The sequence below is a fragment of the Phodopus roborovskii genome, unplaced genomic scaffold (genome assembly GCF_943737965.1).
Source record: "Phodopus roborovskii unplaced genomic scaffold, PHOROB, whole genome shotgun sequence".
In the NCBI taxonomy this organism is placed as follows: domain Eukaryota; kingdom Metazoa; phylum Chordata; class Mammalia; order Rodentia; family Cricetidae; genus Phodopus; species Phodopus roborovskii.
In genome coordinates this window covers 9894888-9913922 of record NW_026126547.1, presented here as the reverse complement: position 1 = coordinate 9913922, position 19035 = coordinate 9894888, and the positions used below count along the sequence as shown (strand labels likewise).

The window sequence follows — 19035 nt, the reverse complement described above, 5'->3', positions numbered from 1 at the left end:
TGGATATGTTCTTGAAATCCCTCAGTGAATAATCCTTACAGAAAGGCGATCAGATACTTATAATAAACTTTGAGAGAACATGGTAGCTGCTCAAGGTTGGCTGACCCATAAGCTCAGGGTAACTTGGTAGTCATGTAAGACAGCATGGCTTTCACCTCTTGTAACAGAGAAGAAATTGTCGGAGGCAACTTAAGTGCTCAGACCTCATGGGCACTGTTATTAAGGCAAAGGAAATACCCATTTTTGTAGAGGCTGATGGATCTCAGAAGTCATTCTGAGGTGGGAAGATGGCTTACCATCTAAGAACCCTCCCTGTTCTTGAAGAGAGCTGGGGTTCAGCTCCTAGCACTCACAAGGGCAACAGACATCCCTACCTCCAGTTACAGGATACCCAACGCCTTATGACACCCAGAAACACCAAGCATACACATGGTGCACGTGCATACATGTAGGAATGAGACACTGTGTTCTATCACCAGAACCCATGTAAAAAGTCTGGCATGGAACTAATCTGTAATCCCCGTTCTACACAGAAAAAGACAGACAAATCACTGGGCTTTGTTGGCCATCTACCCCACTTTTATTGACAAGCTCCAGATCCTAATGAAAGACACTGTATCAGAAAGTAAGTTAGACAGCTAGTGAGGAATGACACTTAAGGTCTGAGGTTGACTGCTGACTTTCACACACATACATGCATACACATCCACCTGCACACACACACACACACACACACACACACACACACACACACACACACACACACACCAGGGGGGTGCGGGGGAAGACAAAGACAGACAGAAAGACAGCAAGTAGATATCTTCATTACGCTTTGATAGCTCATATCTACAATTACATATCTCTCATTTAATTCTTTTGAAACCCATCATTAATATCTAGTATTTTATTTGGATTTTGTCACAGCCTATTTCCATATGGATCATAGACTCCACAAAAAAACAGGACCATGTCCTGAATCAAATTATATGCTCAGCACTGCCTAACATGTCACGCACATATTGCGCCATTTCACATAATTCTAAAGTTGGAAGATAGATTTATTCACATGATTCGATGACATCTGTCTCGTTAGTTGGCCTTGGTGCTACCTCCCTGAGAAAGACATGGGCCATGACGTAGTAAGTCGCCATGGTATTCTTTATCCTGTATCTCAGCAGACTTTTTACCTGGGGCACTGAGTGTGCAGAGTGACGCTAGCAACTCATCCTTGCTTTCTCTGCTCCCTGATACAGGGGCACAGGAGGAAAAACTGGAAAGTGAGGAAGTTCATCCTAAGAGAAGACCCGGCCTACCTGCATTACTATGACCCTGCTGGGGTGAGGTTATATGGTTGATAAGTCCACTCACATGGAAGCTTTGCAGTGCCTGGGAGCTGGGGCCACGCCCCCTCTGTTTCCATGACTTTCATCTCACCCTCATGTTTCTTTTCTTCCTGCTCTCTGTTGTGTTATTCTGTCACCTCCCGAGGCAATGTTTGAGTTCTCAGGCCTCTTAGACCAGCAAAGACTCAGGAGTGGAGAAAATATCAATACGTTATATGTATTTGGTTAACTCAGTATAACTTTGTGTCCCCTTTGAGATCCATGTTATCACTGCCTAGTTTGGTGTCATTCCTTTACCCCTGTCCTCCCTTCTTTCCTCTTTTCCACGCCTATTTGGTCCTCCCTTCCTTTGAATAGTCCTTCGGCTCTCACGTCGCGTCGCGTACAGTCCATCACACTCCTTCCCTTCCTCCCTTTTGTACCTCTTCCTCCTCATTTGTAGCCCCCATTCTGCTAAGTTCTTCAGAGAAGAGAACATGCGGGCTATTATCTTTCTGAGACTGGCTAATCATCCTTTAACAAAATGGTCTATAGTTCTATCCGTTCTCCTACAAATATCAATATTTTTAATTTTTATAGCTGTATATGTAACGCATTTTAATTGCCCATCCATTTAATCCAACTTCTAGATTGAATTATAGTGTGTTTTCTATTTTTAGTCTTTTGAGGACCCTCCACATTGATTTAAGTAGTGGCTACCTCAGTTTACATTCCCACTAACAGTGTGTGTTTGTGTTTGTCCATATTCTTGCCAGTATTTACTGTTTTTGTTTTTAAATGACGACCATTCTGACTGGGGTGAAATAGAATCTCAATATGACTTTGATTTGCATTTCTCTAATGGCCAAGGGCATCCAAACCTTTAGCAAATACTTATTAATTGCTTGTATTTCTTCTTTTGAGAACTGTCTATTCATGTCACTAGACCAATTTTTATTTTTAAAATTATTTTTAAATTTCATTTTACATTCCAACCACAGTTCTCCCTCCCATCTCTCCTCCCCCTCCCCCTCCCCAAACACACCCCCACCCACTCCTCCCAACAACTAACTCAATTTTTAATTTGATGATTTGTTTTCCTTGGTATTTTATTTATGGGTTCTTCATTCATCACAGATATTCGCATCATGTTTGGTGTAGAGCAGGCAGAGTTTCTTCTGTTCTGCAGGCTGTCGTTTCTCTGCTGATTTTACTGATGTGGGGAAGGATTTTCAGTTTCTTGCATCCCATTGGTCAGTTCTTGGTATTTTCTGTGCTGTTGGAATTCTTTTCAGGAACCATATTCCTAAGCAATATCTTGAAATGGTTTACCCATGTTGTTGTTTCAGGATTTACATTAAGATCTTTTATACATTCCGAGTTGATTTTGTGCAGAGTGAGAGCTGTGGATTTTTTTTTTTAAATTTGCATCCAGCTTTCCCAACACTGTTGAAGACCACCATATTTTTTGTAATGTGCGTTTTTGGAACTTTGGTTTAAGATTCCCTTGCTACAGCTTTGCGGTGCATCTTTTGGCTCTCTGTTCTGTTCCCCCGTCTGTGTTTCCATTATTTGAACTAATCCCGTCTTGGTTATTGTAGCTCCAGTGCAATCAGAGACCCTGATGCCTCCAACCATTGCTGCTTCTGTCTAGAATTGTTTAGGATTTTCAGCCTTCCTGTATTTTCATGTGAATTTTAGGGTTCCCCCTGATTTTGGTAATAATGCTGGGACCCTTACCTTGTGTTTTGTCTCTCTGCTACTGCTGCTGCCTGAGGTAAGACTGGATGGTCTGCGTGTTGGTACATAGAAAAGATGAAGTATTGATTGACCGGGAGGATGGCATGGAGGCAGATTTCCAGCACCAAGCACTCTGAAGGACTGCAGAAAGCTTTCGATCAAGACAGTGTCAGTGTCGAGCCGTCCACCTCCCACCAAACGCAGAGAGTGGAAAGTGTCCTCACTGTATTGGCTGGCTGGTCCAACCTCTCAAAGTCTGGATATCACCAATGCCATGTTGCTATTGCTCCAGATTCCAGCCAGGAATTCCAGATTCCAGGAGGCATTATCAAAGGAGAAGATGACAGCTGGGACGGGGGCACAGGTGCTGTGTTTCACAAGAATGCCCCTGAAGGTCCTGGAAAACTAATTACAGAATGTACTCTTACATAAGAGGCACTTTCCCTGATTTATAATGCCACTTTTCCAGTGGACCCAGAGGACATCTATTTTTTCTATTTTTGGTCATTCCAGGGAAAGCCACAGAGCTCTGATTTGTGCTTTGAAAAATCCTGGAAAATAGAAACCTGTGTCAGTGTTTGCTCAAAGTTGCCACCCAGTAATTTGTCTCTGGGGTAAACAAGCCTTTGAAGGGCTGTTGGGAGAATAATGAGGCAGCCTGCCTTGTAAAGCCCTATTCAGGTTCACAGAGAGACATGCTGAAGAGCTCTGAGAAGATGTATCTTCTTTATCTGGAGATGGAATGTTCTGCATACACAGTGAAGAGCGTCTGAGCTAAGTTCAAGTCTGGATTGTCTTTGCTGGTTTTTAGTGTGCATGACATCTTTACAGAAATGGGAGGAGCACTGAAGTCACTCACCATGATTAACCTTTATTAACCATTAGTGTTTGCTTAACAGAATTACGAACTCCATTATTTGAAACATATATTTATAATTATTGTATATTCTTGACAAACATTTTCTTTATTAATATGCTGTTTCTTCTAACTAAATTTGGTTTGAAGTCTTTGTCAGATCCCATAATAACTACAACAGCTTATTCTGGGCTGGTAGTCACTTGATTGGCTGAGCCGATCCTTTGAGTTTGAGCCTGTTGGTGCCTTAGCTGGTGATGTGTGTTTCTTAGGGACAATAGAGAGGTGACTCTTGTTAGTTAATAGAGCCAGCCAGTCTGCCTCTAAAGGTGAGCTGAAGACATTTACAATTAAGTTTATTCTTGATGTTTACTCATTTCTGTAATTTTGTTGGCGTTTCTTCTTATTGGATACAATAGTAGTTGTTATGTTCTTTCACCTTTAGTAGTATCAGGGGCTTGCTAGCTGACTGTGCTGGACATAATGGATCCTTTCCTGGATTTTCTTACTTTATTTATCCATGAAGTTTATTCTTTCCTGTGCTGTCAAGTGAGAATATCTTTCTTACTCTGCAGCAGGCTTTTTCTTTCGGACAACCAAATAGATCCCAAATCACGATATGGAGACTTTTAGTTATGAATGGTCGGCTTTCTCTTCTGTTTGTCTCTTGCTAGCTCCTCTAACTTAACATCTACATTTTCAAGACAGGGTTTCTCTGTGGCTCACATACAAATGCAATCTAATAAAAATAATCTTTTTAAGTGCTGGCCCAAGCTCCATGCACTGGCTTAGTTTGTGACTCTCTTAAATGTCCTTATTTTCTATGAGTTTTAAAAGATAGCATTTCTGTATATAGCAATTATGCTTACAATTAGTACATTTAAGCCTTTGAAACATATTGTTCCATGCTTTCCTGGTTCCAGGACTACTGATAGGGATCTGATATTGTTCTATGTGTTTGCCTTATTAGGAGAGATTACTTTATTTTTAAGCCTTTTCAAATTACAGGTACTAGATATAGTTATAACACTTTCAAACAAAGTGTGTCTTAGAAGATTCTCCTAACTCCTTAGATATCTACCCCATTCCTCTGCTCCCCATTGCAAGCTTCCTTCCATCTCTTCCTTCACGTTTCACATGTCTTTTTGAAACTTCACATCCTTCCTCATTACCTATCCTAACCTTTTTGATTATTTTCTAGTTTTTAAGGTTTTATCCTCATTAATGCCCTCCCACACATATAGTGGCAGGATTAATATATGAAAATGACTATACTACTAGAAGTAAACTATGAACTCCATGAAGTTCCCATCAAAACACCGATGCAATTCTTCATAGAACTAGGGAAAGTAATCCAAGAATTCATATGGAATCACAAAAGGCCACACATAGCCAAAGTAATCTTAGGGAGAAAGAACATGCCTGGAGGTGCCATAACACCTCACCTCAAATTATACAACAGAGCTGTATTGAGAAAGACAGCCAGATACTTGCATAAAAACAGACAGTTACAACGATGGAATGGAAGAGAGGACTCAGAAATAAATCAGCAAAGCTACAGCCATCTGAATTTTGACAAAGGAACACAAACATTTAGTAGAAAAAAAAGACAGCTTATTCAACAAGTGGTGCTGGCAAAACTGGCTATCCATGTACAAAATGGAAGCAGAACTGCATCTTTCACCCTGTGTGGGGAAGTTAACTGTATATAAAACCTGAAGCACTGAAACTAATCATGGAAAACAGAGGCAATGTACATCAAGACACATGGCTTTCCGAGCAGATTTCCCACAGCACAGAGACTATATCCAAGAATCAACAGATTGACTAAATTAAAATTAAAAAAAAAAAAACCCTACACAGCAAAAGCAACTATAAGCAAAGCAAACAGATGGCTGGCAGAATGGAAAAAGTACTTACTAGCTAAACTTCAGAGGAGTTATAATATACAGAATTTTCAAAGAACTGAAAAAAATTAAACATGAAAAACTCTGCCAATCAACCAACAAGTGGAAGAATTGAACAGGTAATTTTAAAGAGAATAATTACACATGGTTAATAAATGTTTTTAAAAAGTGTTAAGCATTCTTATCATCACAAACTTTTTTTGAGACACCGCCTCACTCCTCTCAGAGCAGCTGTTGAGGAAAGAGGACTTTTATTCAGGAATGATGGGAGTACAAACTAGTCCAGCCATTACGGAGATCAGCACAGAGTTTTCTCAGATGACTAAAAAGAGAACTACCATGTGACCCAGCTATATCACTCCCCAGCTTTCCCTTGGGACTCAACATCCCACCACAGATATACATGCACCTCCCTTCCAGTTTTTTTATATTGTTTCTCTGCTCTGTTTTGTTACTATTGCAGCTACAATATGCTGTGGAAAGTTTCTTCTCTGGGCATGTCCTTTCTGTAGGGTTGTGTAACTTTCCGCTACAATTTGATCAAACAGATTATCTATCTTCATTTTCTACCACATCTCCCCCTGTTCCATGGATTCTTAGGTTTGGTCTTAGGACCTGGAGTTCTTGGACACTGTGTTCTGTTTGTTCATTTACTTATTGATGTATATTAATTGATGTTTGGATGTCATAGTCTCCAATCTTCTCCTCCATCCCTGATATTTTTCATTTTGCTTGGTCAAACACATTGGTGGTACTTCGTGCTCTATTTTTATTTCGTTTATTGGGATTTTCAATTTCAACATCTATGTGTTGTTGTTTCTCCGCATCTCCTCTTTCTTGTTGAATTTTCTTCCTTGCCACTTTTCAATCTATATTGTCGATTTTCCATTTTTCTGGCTGTTTCCTCTTTGTTGCTGACTTTCCTCCCCAGGTCTTAGATTGACTTCATCTTCTTGTTTGTGGTCTGAGGTCTGAGGTCGCTGATCATTTCACTAGTATGCCTCCAGCCTATATTGTATCTACTGATTTCAGCATCTCCAAATTCAGCCAGTGAGGGGTTATTATGGCTTCCTGGAGGAGTCATACTGCTTTTTTTTTTCTTGTGTTTCTGTGCATGTCTTGGCTTACCTGTTGGCTCTATTAGGGGGTATTCTTATTGAGCAGCCATTTGAGGGCATTGATGCTTACATTGGAGAAAACAAAGTGCTTTTGGACAAGGCTTCTCCGTGTGTGTGTGTGTGTGTGTGTGTGTGTGTGTGTGTGTGCATGTGTGTGCATGTGTGTGCACGTATGTGTGTGTGCACGTGCATGACTGCGTAGGAGGGCATGATTGTAAACGTATGTGGAGACCAGAGGATAATATTAGACCTTCCTCTATCACTCTTTGATTTATTTCTTTGAGGTGAGTTTTCTCCTGGAAACTAGAGTTTAGCTTTCTTGTCATTTTCTGCTTAGGCTGGAAGCTAATGAGCCCTAGCAATCCTGCTTTTTCCACAGGTTTGGGTTATAGGTGTGTGTGTTGGGGGGGGCACATGTAGGTGTTATATTGGTGCTGAGATCAGAACCTTGTCCTCATACAAGTGCAGAAGTTCCCCTTAGCTGCTGAGCCATCTCTCTAGTGCCCGAGGGAGGCTTGGATTTCACCTCATTCACTTGTGTCTCCTGTATTTTCTCTGCACTTTTTACCTGTTCTATCACCACCATTGTGAATTTTCAAAGCTCCCCCTTCCCTTTCCTATCAGAGCAAAGTCTATCCTTTCTTATTCTAATTTTCTCCTTTACCAGGTCACAAGAAAGCAGTTTTTAGTCCACAATATCTTCCCAAGTACTCTCCAGTTTAATATTTTTGTAGCAACTCATTTCGTCTAACACCATGCTCGTGGTTCAATGTGCAAGAATAGATAATTCATCTTCTAGGACAACTGGACAATCCCTGTAGGTCCAGCAGTTCTGCCCGTTGGCTAAAGAAGAGGATTTGCCCTCAATGAAAAGATCAGACTTGGAAATAAAGAGGCTCATGTCATCTGTTGGGATTGAGGCCTTCCCCTGCTCACACATGCTGTTCCTTGTCTAACTCCTGTGAGCGCTGACATTCTGTGTCAAAGGCGAAAACAGGCAGTTCTTCAGTGGGATGTCATAACCTGAGCATCTCATCTCTGCCACACCCCCTTTCCTCCAGATCTGAGTTTCAGACTGCCTTATATCTTCTCATGCAGCTTGTAGGGGAGGATAGACGTTCTGAAAAGGTTTTTTTCTCGTCGCCCTCTGCTCTTACCTGACATGTACTTGAGTGAGCCTGTGTGAGGTCTGCAGCAACAGGATGAGGCAGGTCCACATTGGAGACACAGCAGCCCCTCTCTCTTCTAGGGTGAAGATCCCCTGGGAGCGATTCACTTGAGGGGCTGTGTGGTGACATCAGTGGAGAGCAATCATGATGGTAAGGATGAATTTCTGTGGGAGACAAATGTGTCTACTGCTACTCTACACCTGTGCATATTGAGCTAATCAATCAATCATGAGGCACCAACATGCATAAATTTACTATCGGGAGGGAGCAAGTGTCATTCCATCCAAAGAGCTGGCCTGCCTTTCAGAACCTGGGAAATGGGAGCGGCTTTTGTGGATGCTTTGAGTGTGGCACTGAATAATGCTAGAAAAACCTATCACCTCCATCCTGGCTTCCATGAAGACCTTGGCAGCAGCTCCTGATGCTGCAGGTTTCCTTAGAGGAGATCATATACTTATCCATATAAGGAAACACTTGGCAATACATGGGATACTTACACAGTGAGGGGAGATGCCTAGTGGGAAGCTTTCCTGGGTACAGTGGGCTAGGTCTGTGTAACTCAGTCTGCCACAGAGCCCCCCAGTGAGCATGCCACCCTGCCGGGTCTTAGTTCCTGCTCTGAAAATAAGGGGCTGTACTGGGTGATTTCTGTTCCCTTGCACTCACATGCCAATGACTGACTCATGGATTAACCATTCGACTGTCACTGCCTTGTTAGGTGTAGAGGACACAGAGTCACCGGAGATGCAATTTTCACAACCCAAACCCATTTTTTTGTGTGTGTTGTTATAAAAGAAATCATATTTTTAAACACAAAATTATAGAGAAAAGTATGAAACAATTACCAAATTTCAACAGGCATCACTACACACTAATTTGTTTGATGTGTGTTTGTCTGCTTGATGCTTTATCTTGAATCAAATGAAGACATGCCATTTTAAAAGGAGTGAACCATGCAACGTTAGGCTCTGGCTTCATCTTGACATTTTAGGTTTATTTGCCTTTTCATCTTTCTTTAAGAGCTCAGACTTGGCTCTTAGTTTAGACTATATTTACAATGCTAAGGTTAGATCTATTTTAGGTTCATTATATATATGCATGCTTGTGCATAAATATATTGGCTCTTGGCTTATGAGTAAAACAAAGGTACTCCTTAAATACCATCGGAATTTACTCAAGAGATACTATTGGTGTGCAAGAAATCTAGCTTACTTACACATTATGAAAGAAAATGTTTCTCCTTGAGTATTTTATGTGTTTCTTAATGATCACACTACATAGCTATCTTTACAAATACTGAATGTATCCTTAGGCAGTGTATATGAATGCAGGCTTTGCTTAGGACACTGAGAAATGGTCATTTCATGATTTGGGGGAGGAGGTGGACTGGAGAGTTTTTGGAGCTCATATGTTGCTTTACTTTCTCTCATGCCAGGCAAGAAGAGCGATGATGAGAACCTTTTTGAGATCATCACAGCAGATGAAGTTCACTATTACCTGCAGGCGGCCACTCCCAAGGAGCGTACTGAGTGGATCAAAGCTATCCAAGTGGCCTCACGGACTGGGAAGTAAGGACAATATTAAAGTCCTAATCACCTCCTGAGGGAAGCCCCTGTGACTTGTCCATGTCTATGCAATTCAACCAGAAAGAACTAGGAGTGGGCAGAGTTTGCCTGAATGTAACTAACCGTGTGTCACACAATGCTGCCTGCACCACTGCACTCATGCTAGACTCTCCCACAAGCCATATAACGGGCTATGTGGGTAGGCTACATAGGCCTTCCTGGCCATTTGAGGCCTCTTATGGAAAACGAAGGCATGGACTAGGGTGTCTCTGAAATCTTTGCAAGTCGAAAGAAAAAATAAGCCAAATAGCAAATAAATACACAATGCCCTGTGATTATAATTCCCACAGAAGTGAAAGTGTCTCCAATTGTCCTGACGGTGTCCTTTTTGGGCCAAGTTGTGGTTCTCAGCTCTCATGACATGTGCCAGGTCTTAGACATTGTTTGTCTTTGAAACTGTTGCCAAGCTGTAAGGCCTTCTGTGTCCCAGTCATTCAGCTGTTGCTCTTTGCTAAGATTATGTGAAGTAATGAGGTAGTATGCTCTGACTCCCATCTGCTCACTCAGACACTTCCCAAGAGCAGCGACTTTCTCAGCCTTTGCTGTTCTGAGTGCTGGGAAATCGGCTCAAGGAAGCCAGTGGCAGCTGAGGGTCTTCCCAGGTGCTGCTGCTGCTCAGATCAAGGTCTGATCTGAAAGTTTCCCTTTGTTCTTTTCTGGAGTACTATGCATCACTTCTTACAGCTAGAAGGTGACCCCTAAGTCATTGAGGTTCTCTTGAAGTATATAGAAAATGGTTCATGCAGGGTCCTTGGATGTGAGAGAGGCCTGGGCAGGGGTCTGCCTGGTGTGTCTCTCCCATCTGCAGAGAGTAGACAGGACTGGACTGCAAGGCAAACTGAAGGCCTGGAATGTATGCAGAGCTTGTGGTGGAGGCTGTCAAAGTCATGGAGCTCCTTCAAATCTCCCAATCTGAGTACCATACAGTTCTGTAGTCGTAAGTGCCAGCAGCATCCATTTGGGCTCTGAGAGCATCCTGGTCTTGTTCAAAATAGAAACTCTCTTGTAATTTTTCACTTTGACTAGTCACTAATTACCTTTGTTCCAAAGTATAAAACAAAGCACTCATGCAAAAGAGTATTTTCTTTTTAAAATTATTATTAATGTTTATGGGTGTTTTGCCTACATGTGTGAATGTGCACCATGTGCCATGTTTAGTTTCTGTCAAGGCCAGAAAAGGGCATTAGATCCCCTTGTGCTGGAGTTGTGGATGCTTGAGCTCACATTTGGGTGCTGGGAATTGAACCCAGTTTCTTTGGAAGAACAGCCAGTGGTCTCAAACACTGAGTTATCTGGCCAGCCCTAGGACTATTTTTCTAACTCTGGGTTTAGTTCTGCGGTTCTAGTATGGAAAGGAGAGAAAGAACATTCTTGCTGACCCTACCACTCCTCTTTCTATGTTGTCCATTCCCCTGCACCGGTCATGAGGATCTCTATTCTCAGGTTATTTTACTGATGGCCAAGAGGCAAAGGACTGTCCTTTTGTTTGACTCCTCAGCCATTGTCTTTGCAGAATACACACAACAGTTTATTTACAGCCAGACTTCACATAATGATCAATATAGAGTCCACCTTACGTTGTGGAATCTATATGATTTAGCTCAGGGTCTTTTGGGTATGATTGCCTCTCTGTAACTGCTGTCCCTTTATGCAATTCACTTTCATTTTCTGAGTAGCGTTTTATTTTATTTCTCAAACCATTTCCATACACTTGCCCTTTAAAACAAAACAGAAGTCAGGGACTGAAAACATGGCTCAGAAGTTAAGAGCACTGGCTGCTCTTGCAAAGGACAGAGGTTCAGTTCCCAGGTCCACTCCGTGGCTCACAACTGTTTGTAATTCCAGTTCCAGGGTATCCAACACCATTTTCTGGCCTCCAGAGGGACTGCAGACACATGAAATGCATGTGTGCATACAAGCAAGCACTCATACACATAAAGCAAAGATAAAGAAATCTTTTTAAAAGTCAGTTTTCTGTAGGGTATAATAAAAACACGCCCACACTGAAGATGAGGTTTAAGGATAAGGCAAAGTGGCCTTCTTATTTTTAACACACAGCACCTCAACTACAATCCTCAAACAAATAAAAGGACACATTAAGTTCAAATGAAGGCTTCCTTCTTTTGGGCTGCTAAGCATTCTTCAAGGTCAACTCTGCTGCAGCCTGGTGACTGCTTTCCCATGGGATTTCAACTTCCTAATGTAACCAAGTGATTTTTCTTGGGGAGAAGCTAGCTGTCTCCTGACAAAACAGTCAGTCAGAGACTAGGTAAATGTGCTATTCAAATCTGAACAACTTGCTAACAAGTAAAGCTCAGATCCTGTTGGACACAACAATAAGATAATGGACATGATTTTGACCCTGTCATGATAGGCACTGCCTTTATCCGATATGTATGAAGAGTGTGGAAGCTGATGATTCTTCTTGCCAGACATCTGATGCTAGCAAGAAAGACTGACCTTTTTTCCCCCTCAGTTTTCTAACTTAAAGTGGTAGGGAAACAGGTTGTTTGACTACCAACTGTAGATGTATTAAGAAATATATACAGCGGGGTATGGTGTAGACCCAGAGCTTGTGAGGTCGTGGCAGGAGGATTGTGAGGTTAGAGTTAGTCTAGACAACATGGTGAGACCATGTCTAACAAACCACTGAAATAAGGAAATAAAGAAGAAAGATAATGAAAGGTGGTAACCATCTTCTCATCTGATAGTGGGTCAGACAAATAAAACATCCACCTAAAAACTAAAATATGCATTGGAAGACAAAATGTTTAAATCGTACAGCACTGATTCAGGGATCAATGTTTAGTTACACACACAAGCACACACACACACACACACACACACCACACTGCACCATAGCGAACGCCTTTCAAAACACAATGAGGAACTTACTTGAATGAAGACATCAATAGTCGGTCAGGGCTTGTTAGGAGACACCAAAGGAAGCTAAACAGAGGTTTAGGGTGCTGCCTTTGGACTCTTTGAAGAGTGAGGAAACCCCTCTGCCCCTGACCTTTAGGGCAAAAAGAAAATGGAAAAGTAATTGCACAGTGTTTCCGGTTTTACTTTGTACTCTCTAAATGCAAGGTTTAAAAACCATGCAGGATGCATTTGGAGAAGTAGAGGAAAGGGCAGTGGAAAAAGAAAGTAATGAGGAAGTTCAAAAAAAGTTAAAAGTTGCTTAAAAATAAGCAGTGTCAAATTATACCCACACTGTGTTTAGCCCAGTTTCAGAGCAAAGGAAACAGATATAGAGGAGACAAAGCAAATGGGAGGAGCTGTCCTGGGGACACAGACAGAGGTGTCTGTGGGAAGGCTTAGTAGTACATGGGGAAGGCACTGGCAGAGCCTTGGGTGCGGCTCAGCTGCAAGCCCATGACTAACTGTAGTCATAGCCGCGCTTAGAATTAGCTTCTGTGTTAGTCAACATTTTGTCACTGTAACAGATGCCTCAGATAAATCAGCTTAGTGACAGAAAGGTTTCTTTTGGCTCACAGTTTTCATCCACACTTGGCTGACCTCTAGTTTGGGGCCATTGGTGACTATCTCAGGCTAGCAGGGAGCAGGTTCTGGTTGTGGGCATGGCTGGCAACTGAAAAGAGCAGATGAGGATTCTGAGGCTCTCGTGTCCTCTCCAAGTGCTTCCAGTGACTACAAGACCTCCTATTAGAACCCTTAGAGATTCTCCTGTCTCCTAACATGGGAGCCCAAGTCTTAGCCATGTGTGCCTTTGGGGAATGTCCAATTCAAACTGTGGCAGCCTCTTCCCGGCTAAAATGAAATTGGTGTTGCTCTTCAGACCAGATGAAGCAATGTGTGTAAACAACCTGGCAGATGCGGACACAAGACTTTCATGGTAATCTAAGCTAGCGGGCAATGGCTTTCAGTATTTTAAATCTATATCAGAGTTTCCTAGAATTCTTTTGTTGAACATTTCTGTATAAAATTTTCTCAAGATCCCTGGGCCTATAGCTAGAGGAGATTTAAAGCCCAGCTTGCCTGACTTCTGAATCCATGCATGCATGTACACTCCCTGTCTTGTAGAAGATACACTTGGCTTTTGCCAGCTTTGGGTATCTATCTTGTTTCCATAGGAACCTATTAGCTCTGCCCTGGCCCCTGTCCTAACAGCTGCAGTAGCACTTCCTGTTAGCACATAACCAGCCCTGACTCTGGGTTCCGGCTTCCATTGCCTAAATGGAAACCTTTCTGGTCAGATATAGCTAAGCAAGAGTTTCCTGGGGTTTCTATTCTGTGATATGTTCTTGCAAAAATATTTTTTTCCTGGACAGATTAGGGTGCATTTATGCACACATACATTGTGTGTGTACTTAAAAATATCTTAAACTTCACTGTAGATGATGAGTGAAAAGTATTCACATGTCTACAGGAAAAATCCTGCTGCATGGATAAAATCCAAGTTTTGTCCATAATAAGAAAAAACATAAGGATAGGGCAACTTGCCCAAAGATGTGTGACTGGCAAATAAATACATGAAAAAAAAATGCCTGGTATCATTAGCCATTGGGGAAATGCTAACCAAGGTCACAGTAAGACAGTACTATAGACTTGGTGGGTTGCATTAACTAACAGAGAGTAACAGGCTGAGTTTTGACAAGGATATGAAAAAGCTGAACCTTTACATAGTGCAAGGAAAGTACAATGGTATAGCCACTTTGAGGAACAGCCTGAATATACACTATCTTCTCCATTCTTACATCTATACCCAAGAGAAATAAGAGCTTATGCCTATACAAAACTTTTTAAAACTCAATTTTTATTTAAATTTAAAAAAATATTATTTTACATACCAATTCCAGTTTCCTCTCCCTCCCAACCTACTGTTTTCTCCACCAACTCCCCATTCCACCTCCCATCCACTCCTCAGGGAGGGTAAGGCCTCCCATGAGGGATCATCAAATTTTGGTACATCATTTGGGGTAGGACCTAGATTCTCCCCCATGTATCTAGGCTGAAACAGTATCCCTCTATAGGGAATGGGCACCCAAAGCCCATTTGTGTACTAGGGATAAATACTGGTTCTATTACCAGAGGCCCCATAGGCTGTCCAGGCCGCCCAACTGACACCCATGTTCAGGGGGTCTGGTTCAGTCATATGCTGGTTCCCCAGCTGTCAGACTGGGGTCCCCATATGAACTTTTTATGAGTGTTCATCATTTGTAGTTGTCAAAACAATGATATTGAAAATAGTTAATAGAAAAGCAAACCATATATTCATACAATAAAACACTGTACAGCAACAAAAGAGAAGTGAACTCTTGGTATGTACAACATGGATAAATGACAAAACAAATGAATTTGTCGAAAAAAGTATATATCGTATAATTATAATGACATGAAATGCTAGGAAATGCACATCAATATATAGTGACAGAAAAGAGGTCAGTGGGCATTTGGGCATGAGGGAGAGGACAGAAAGGAGTGGGCAGAGGAAGCCCAAAGGAAGAAGAAAGTGTTCAAAAGGAATGAATGAATACCTTATTAGATGGCTGCATTGGCGTTACAGTTACACAGGAATGTCAGCACTTGCTAAATTGTGCATTGTACCTGCCATTTGGGTTCAGCATGAGTAGTTGTGGAGTTGCCAACCTTCCCATATCACACTTGGTATTCTTGATAGTGTGGCTTGGGGGAAGCCAGCAGGGTAGAAAGCACCGTCCCTCATCTTTGGTGAGGTAGGAAGGATTAGATGTGTACAAACAGGATGATTTGGAAATGTGAGATTCAGGCTGAGAGGTCTTGCTTTTTGAATATTTATCAGATGGCACCCTCCCCCCATTGCCTTTAGCATGACAGCCTTCTTAACGCTGTCAGCCTAGGCTTCTTACTGCATAAGTACTGTGTAAAGACATTTGAGGCTCTCTTTACCAACTAAGGACCTTGCTGTCCTAGGAGTGGTCCTCTTACTACACAGGAAAGGACAAGGTGAATATAAAAGGAAGCGGTTTTCTGGGGCGATGTGTGTGAGCCAGTGATGAAGCACTTTTACATCAAGTTGAAGGTCTTGGGTTCCTTCCTTAGTATCACCCAAAGAGTTGCTTTTTAAGACAACCCATACCTGAAACTACTCAGGTCGCCATACTTCACTGTGAATTGCTTCTTCCTTTTGAAATTAGAATGTAGAAAAGAGTTCTGTTATTTAGGGTTTCTGGTCAGCTTGTTTTTGTTTAGTTTCTTTTAACTGGACACACTCCCTTGAATGGCAGCTCAGAGGAAATAGATTGCCAGACGTGTGCAGATTCATGAAGCTGACTAAGCTCAAGACATACAGGAAGGAAGTCAGCAAGGTGGGAGGACGGCGAGCTCAAGTACTCAGGAACGCAGTCCTCCCAACAACGCTTACAGCCGCATGTCAACTGGGAAGGAGAATCACTTTGAATGATTCTGAATTTTTCTGTTTCCACACATCAGAGAGTTCATAACTGACAGTCATCAACCAGGCCAAATCTCCCCCGCCCCTGCATATGAACCTGTATCATTGAGATAAAGACACCTACATTGCATCATGATGTGAGGATTAAGTACAACAAACAAAATAATGCTGCGTCTCATAGTCATTGCACTCTCAGTCTGGCGATTTCCTACAGTGGGGATATGAAAACTGTGGACTGTGATGTTCAACCAACCCACACTGGAGACAGGGTGAGCAGGAGACAGTGCTGTATTTTATGATGAGGTAGTTTGCTGTTGTGGTTGCGTCACCATCACGCTAACCATGCTGACTCAGGATCCTTGTAAGAAGGAAGGGACAGAAATGAACCCATGACCTTAGTTCTTGATATTCTGTCAAATACCTATTTTTCTTTTTTAGATTCTGCATCTTCAAGGTCAACAGCTATAAACATAATTATCAGAAACAGAGTCTCACTTTACCATCCTGTTAAGGGTCCAGATGAGTGTCACAAGTGGCATGTTATGTAGTGTCATGTCATGACAACTAAGTGGCATATAATATCACTGTGGATCTTTCCTTTACTGTCAGTTTTTTAGCATACAAGACAAATGACATTATGACTGTCTTATTTGTAGTTTACAGCTGAGACAGTGTTAGAGCAGAAGGCCCAGAGCCTGGGTTGCTCATTTGTTTCTTGTCTCAGTGACTGACCCAGACAGTTGGCAGTGTGCCTTCTTCCCTTAATCTGATTGGCCTTTCAAATTCTCTTTGGCCACTGCTGAAGAATAGACTGCAGAGGATAAAAGGTGAAGCTGGAAATATGATGAGAAGTTGATGAATATTTCATTCAAGAAACAACCATGACTTAGGTCAGACAAGGTAGTCCTGCACATGTAAAAAGGGGTCCCATTTGGAATACATATTGGTAGTCATATCATTAACAGGATGTACGTGGAAACATGGGAGAGATGAGTAAGAAAAAAGACAAACAAATGGAGGGTGATTCTTATATATTACCCAGAGTATCAGATATGAAGTGCAACTATTTGCTGAGGAAGGAAGATGGAGAGATGTGGATTACTTAATATATCCTATTAAGACTACCACCAATATATATTCCAAATGGGACTCCTTATACAAACAGGGCTACCTTGTCTGGGCTAAGTCACTGATGCTTCTTAAATTAATTGTTCATCACCTTCTCATCATATTCCCATATATAGTGGTAGCATACAGGACTGGGGGTTAGTTTTCCTACATATGGCATAGTTTGAGTCATTTAAGTAGAGGGTAGGTTCAAGGAAATGGGAGGAACCAGGTGAAAGACGCCTCTTCTATAGGAGAACTGAGTGTGTGTGTGTGGGTTGATTGCAGGGCTATGCTGAGTTTGAAGGCAGTGAGAGACACCCCTGACCTCGAATTGCTGTTTGGAGAATGGAAGCTGAGACCTTAGAAAAGGGGAATAAGATGTAGATACTTAGATATGGGTAGTTAGAAAGCAATTGGGCAAAAGTCCATGTTCTGTGGTAAAACACAAGAATCTACTGGGCTCTCATACTTTTTACTAGTGTAGTTTCTCTCTTTGTTACATGTGATTGCTTACAGCTCCAATGTGATTGCTGTTTCTGTAACACAGTGGTGAATATACGTCCCCAAATCAAGGCTGTCAGTGCAAGTTTCCTGCAACTGAACTTGAATAGAAGCTAAACAACTTTGAGGTCCTCTACATTCTACTTGTGGCACAGATTTAAATGAGCACTGGAGAATATGATTCTGAGTGCTCAGCATTCATGTCATGTGGCAGACACATGTAGGATAAAAATACTACATACTTATGCATTTGACAAATATGCCCTTTTCAAAGTTTATCTGTAGATTGCACTTGAATTATAACAATGCTGTATCTATGTATGAGAGAATAGGGAGGGTCCCAGTCTACCTTTTTTGTTTTTCAAAACAGGGTTTCTCTGTGTAGTTTTGGAGCCTGTCTTGGAACTCACTCTGTAGACTAGGCTGGCCTCGAACTCACAGAGATCTACACAGTTCTGCCTCCCAAGTGCTGGGATTAAAGATATAGGCCACCATGCTCTGCTTCCAGTCTGCCTTCTTTAGAACCATTTGTCTTCCCTGAGAGTTTGATGAGGTGCTGGAGTTATCTCGTGGGATGGATGGTTTGTTTGCAAGGGTAAAGGTGGTATAGTTTGTGTGGGCACAGAGCTACTGGCAAGTCATCTTGGCGACATAACCATTATTATTATTATTTGGTGAATGACACATTTCCTGAGATTTGTGAACAGCCACTTATAGGATATGTAGTGTGGACCAGGAACCATGCCACACATGTTGTTATAAGTGTTGCTTTATTTCAAGCTCACACTGGACCTTCTTTGTCATGGTTCAACAGGTGAGGACACTGAGGATCATCAGTGTGAACCTGCCTGGCCGAGATTCTACAACCAGGAAAACAGATGGAATTCAAGGCCTGACTTTGAACGTTTAGTTGGCATTTTGTTTTGTCTTCACTTTTCTTACATGCTCCCTGGGTGTATAATTTTAATGTACTCTTTATTTAATATTCCCTGTATCAAGAACTCTCCAGCCTTGTAGGGCTGTTCTCTCCCCCAGCACTCAAATAAAATGATATTGTGTGTGTATAACTTGCCCTGGGAAGTCTGGAGACATCACAAATTTTCCAAAAATTCTCCAGGTAAGAGGAGAACTAACCCTTTAATTCCTCCTCATTCTGAGTTACCACTCCTGTTTTCTTATCACCTGCCCCCTTTAACAGAATAATTACCACAACATTCCACATAAAGCCCCATGTACATGTACACCTTGCCCTTCCACAAATCTGCTCAGTGTCATATCTCTAGGTATACA

General features: G+C 41.8%; 1 protein-coding gene and 1 pseudogene across 2 annotated transcripts in view; both read left to right on the top strand.

Moving 5' to 3' along the window:
- Positions 1-18823, top strand: part of Plek (pleckstrin) — a 40352-nt gene extending 21529 nt beyond the window's left edge. Inside the window, exons 7-10 of one of the 2 annotated variants that reach the window (XM_051200594.1) lie at positions 1254-1337; positions 8193-8262; positions 9548-9680; positions 18560-18823. In XM_051200594.1, the coding sequence (XP_051056551.1) occupies positions 1254-1337; positions 8193-8262; positions 9548-9680; positions 18560-18563 (291 nt within the window). In that variant the 3' untranslated portion in view covers positions 18564-18823. Of the gene's footprint in view, positions 1-1253; positions 1338-8192; positions 8263-9547; positions 9685-18559 lie in introns of those variants that run through there. The other variant, XM_051200595.1, reaches the window with a different exon arrangement.
- Positions 3162-3718, top strand: LOC127233931 (S-formylglutathione hydrolase-like; annotated as a pseudogene).
- Positions 18824-19035: the final 212 nt, after the last annotated feature.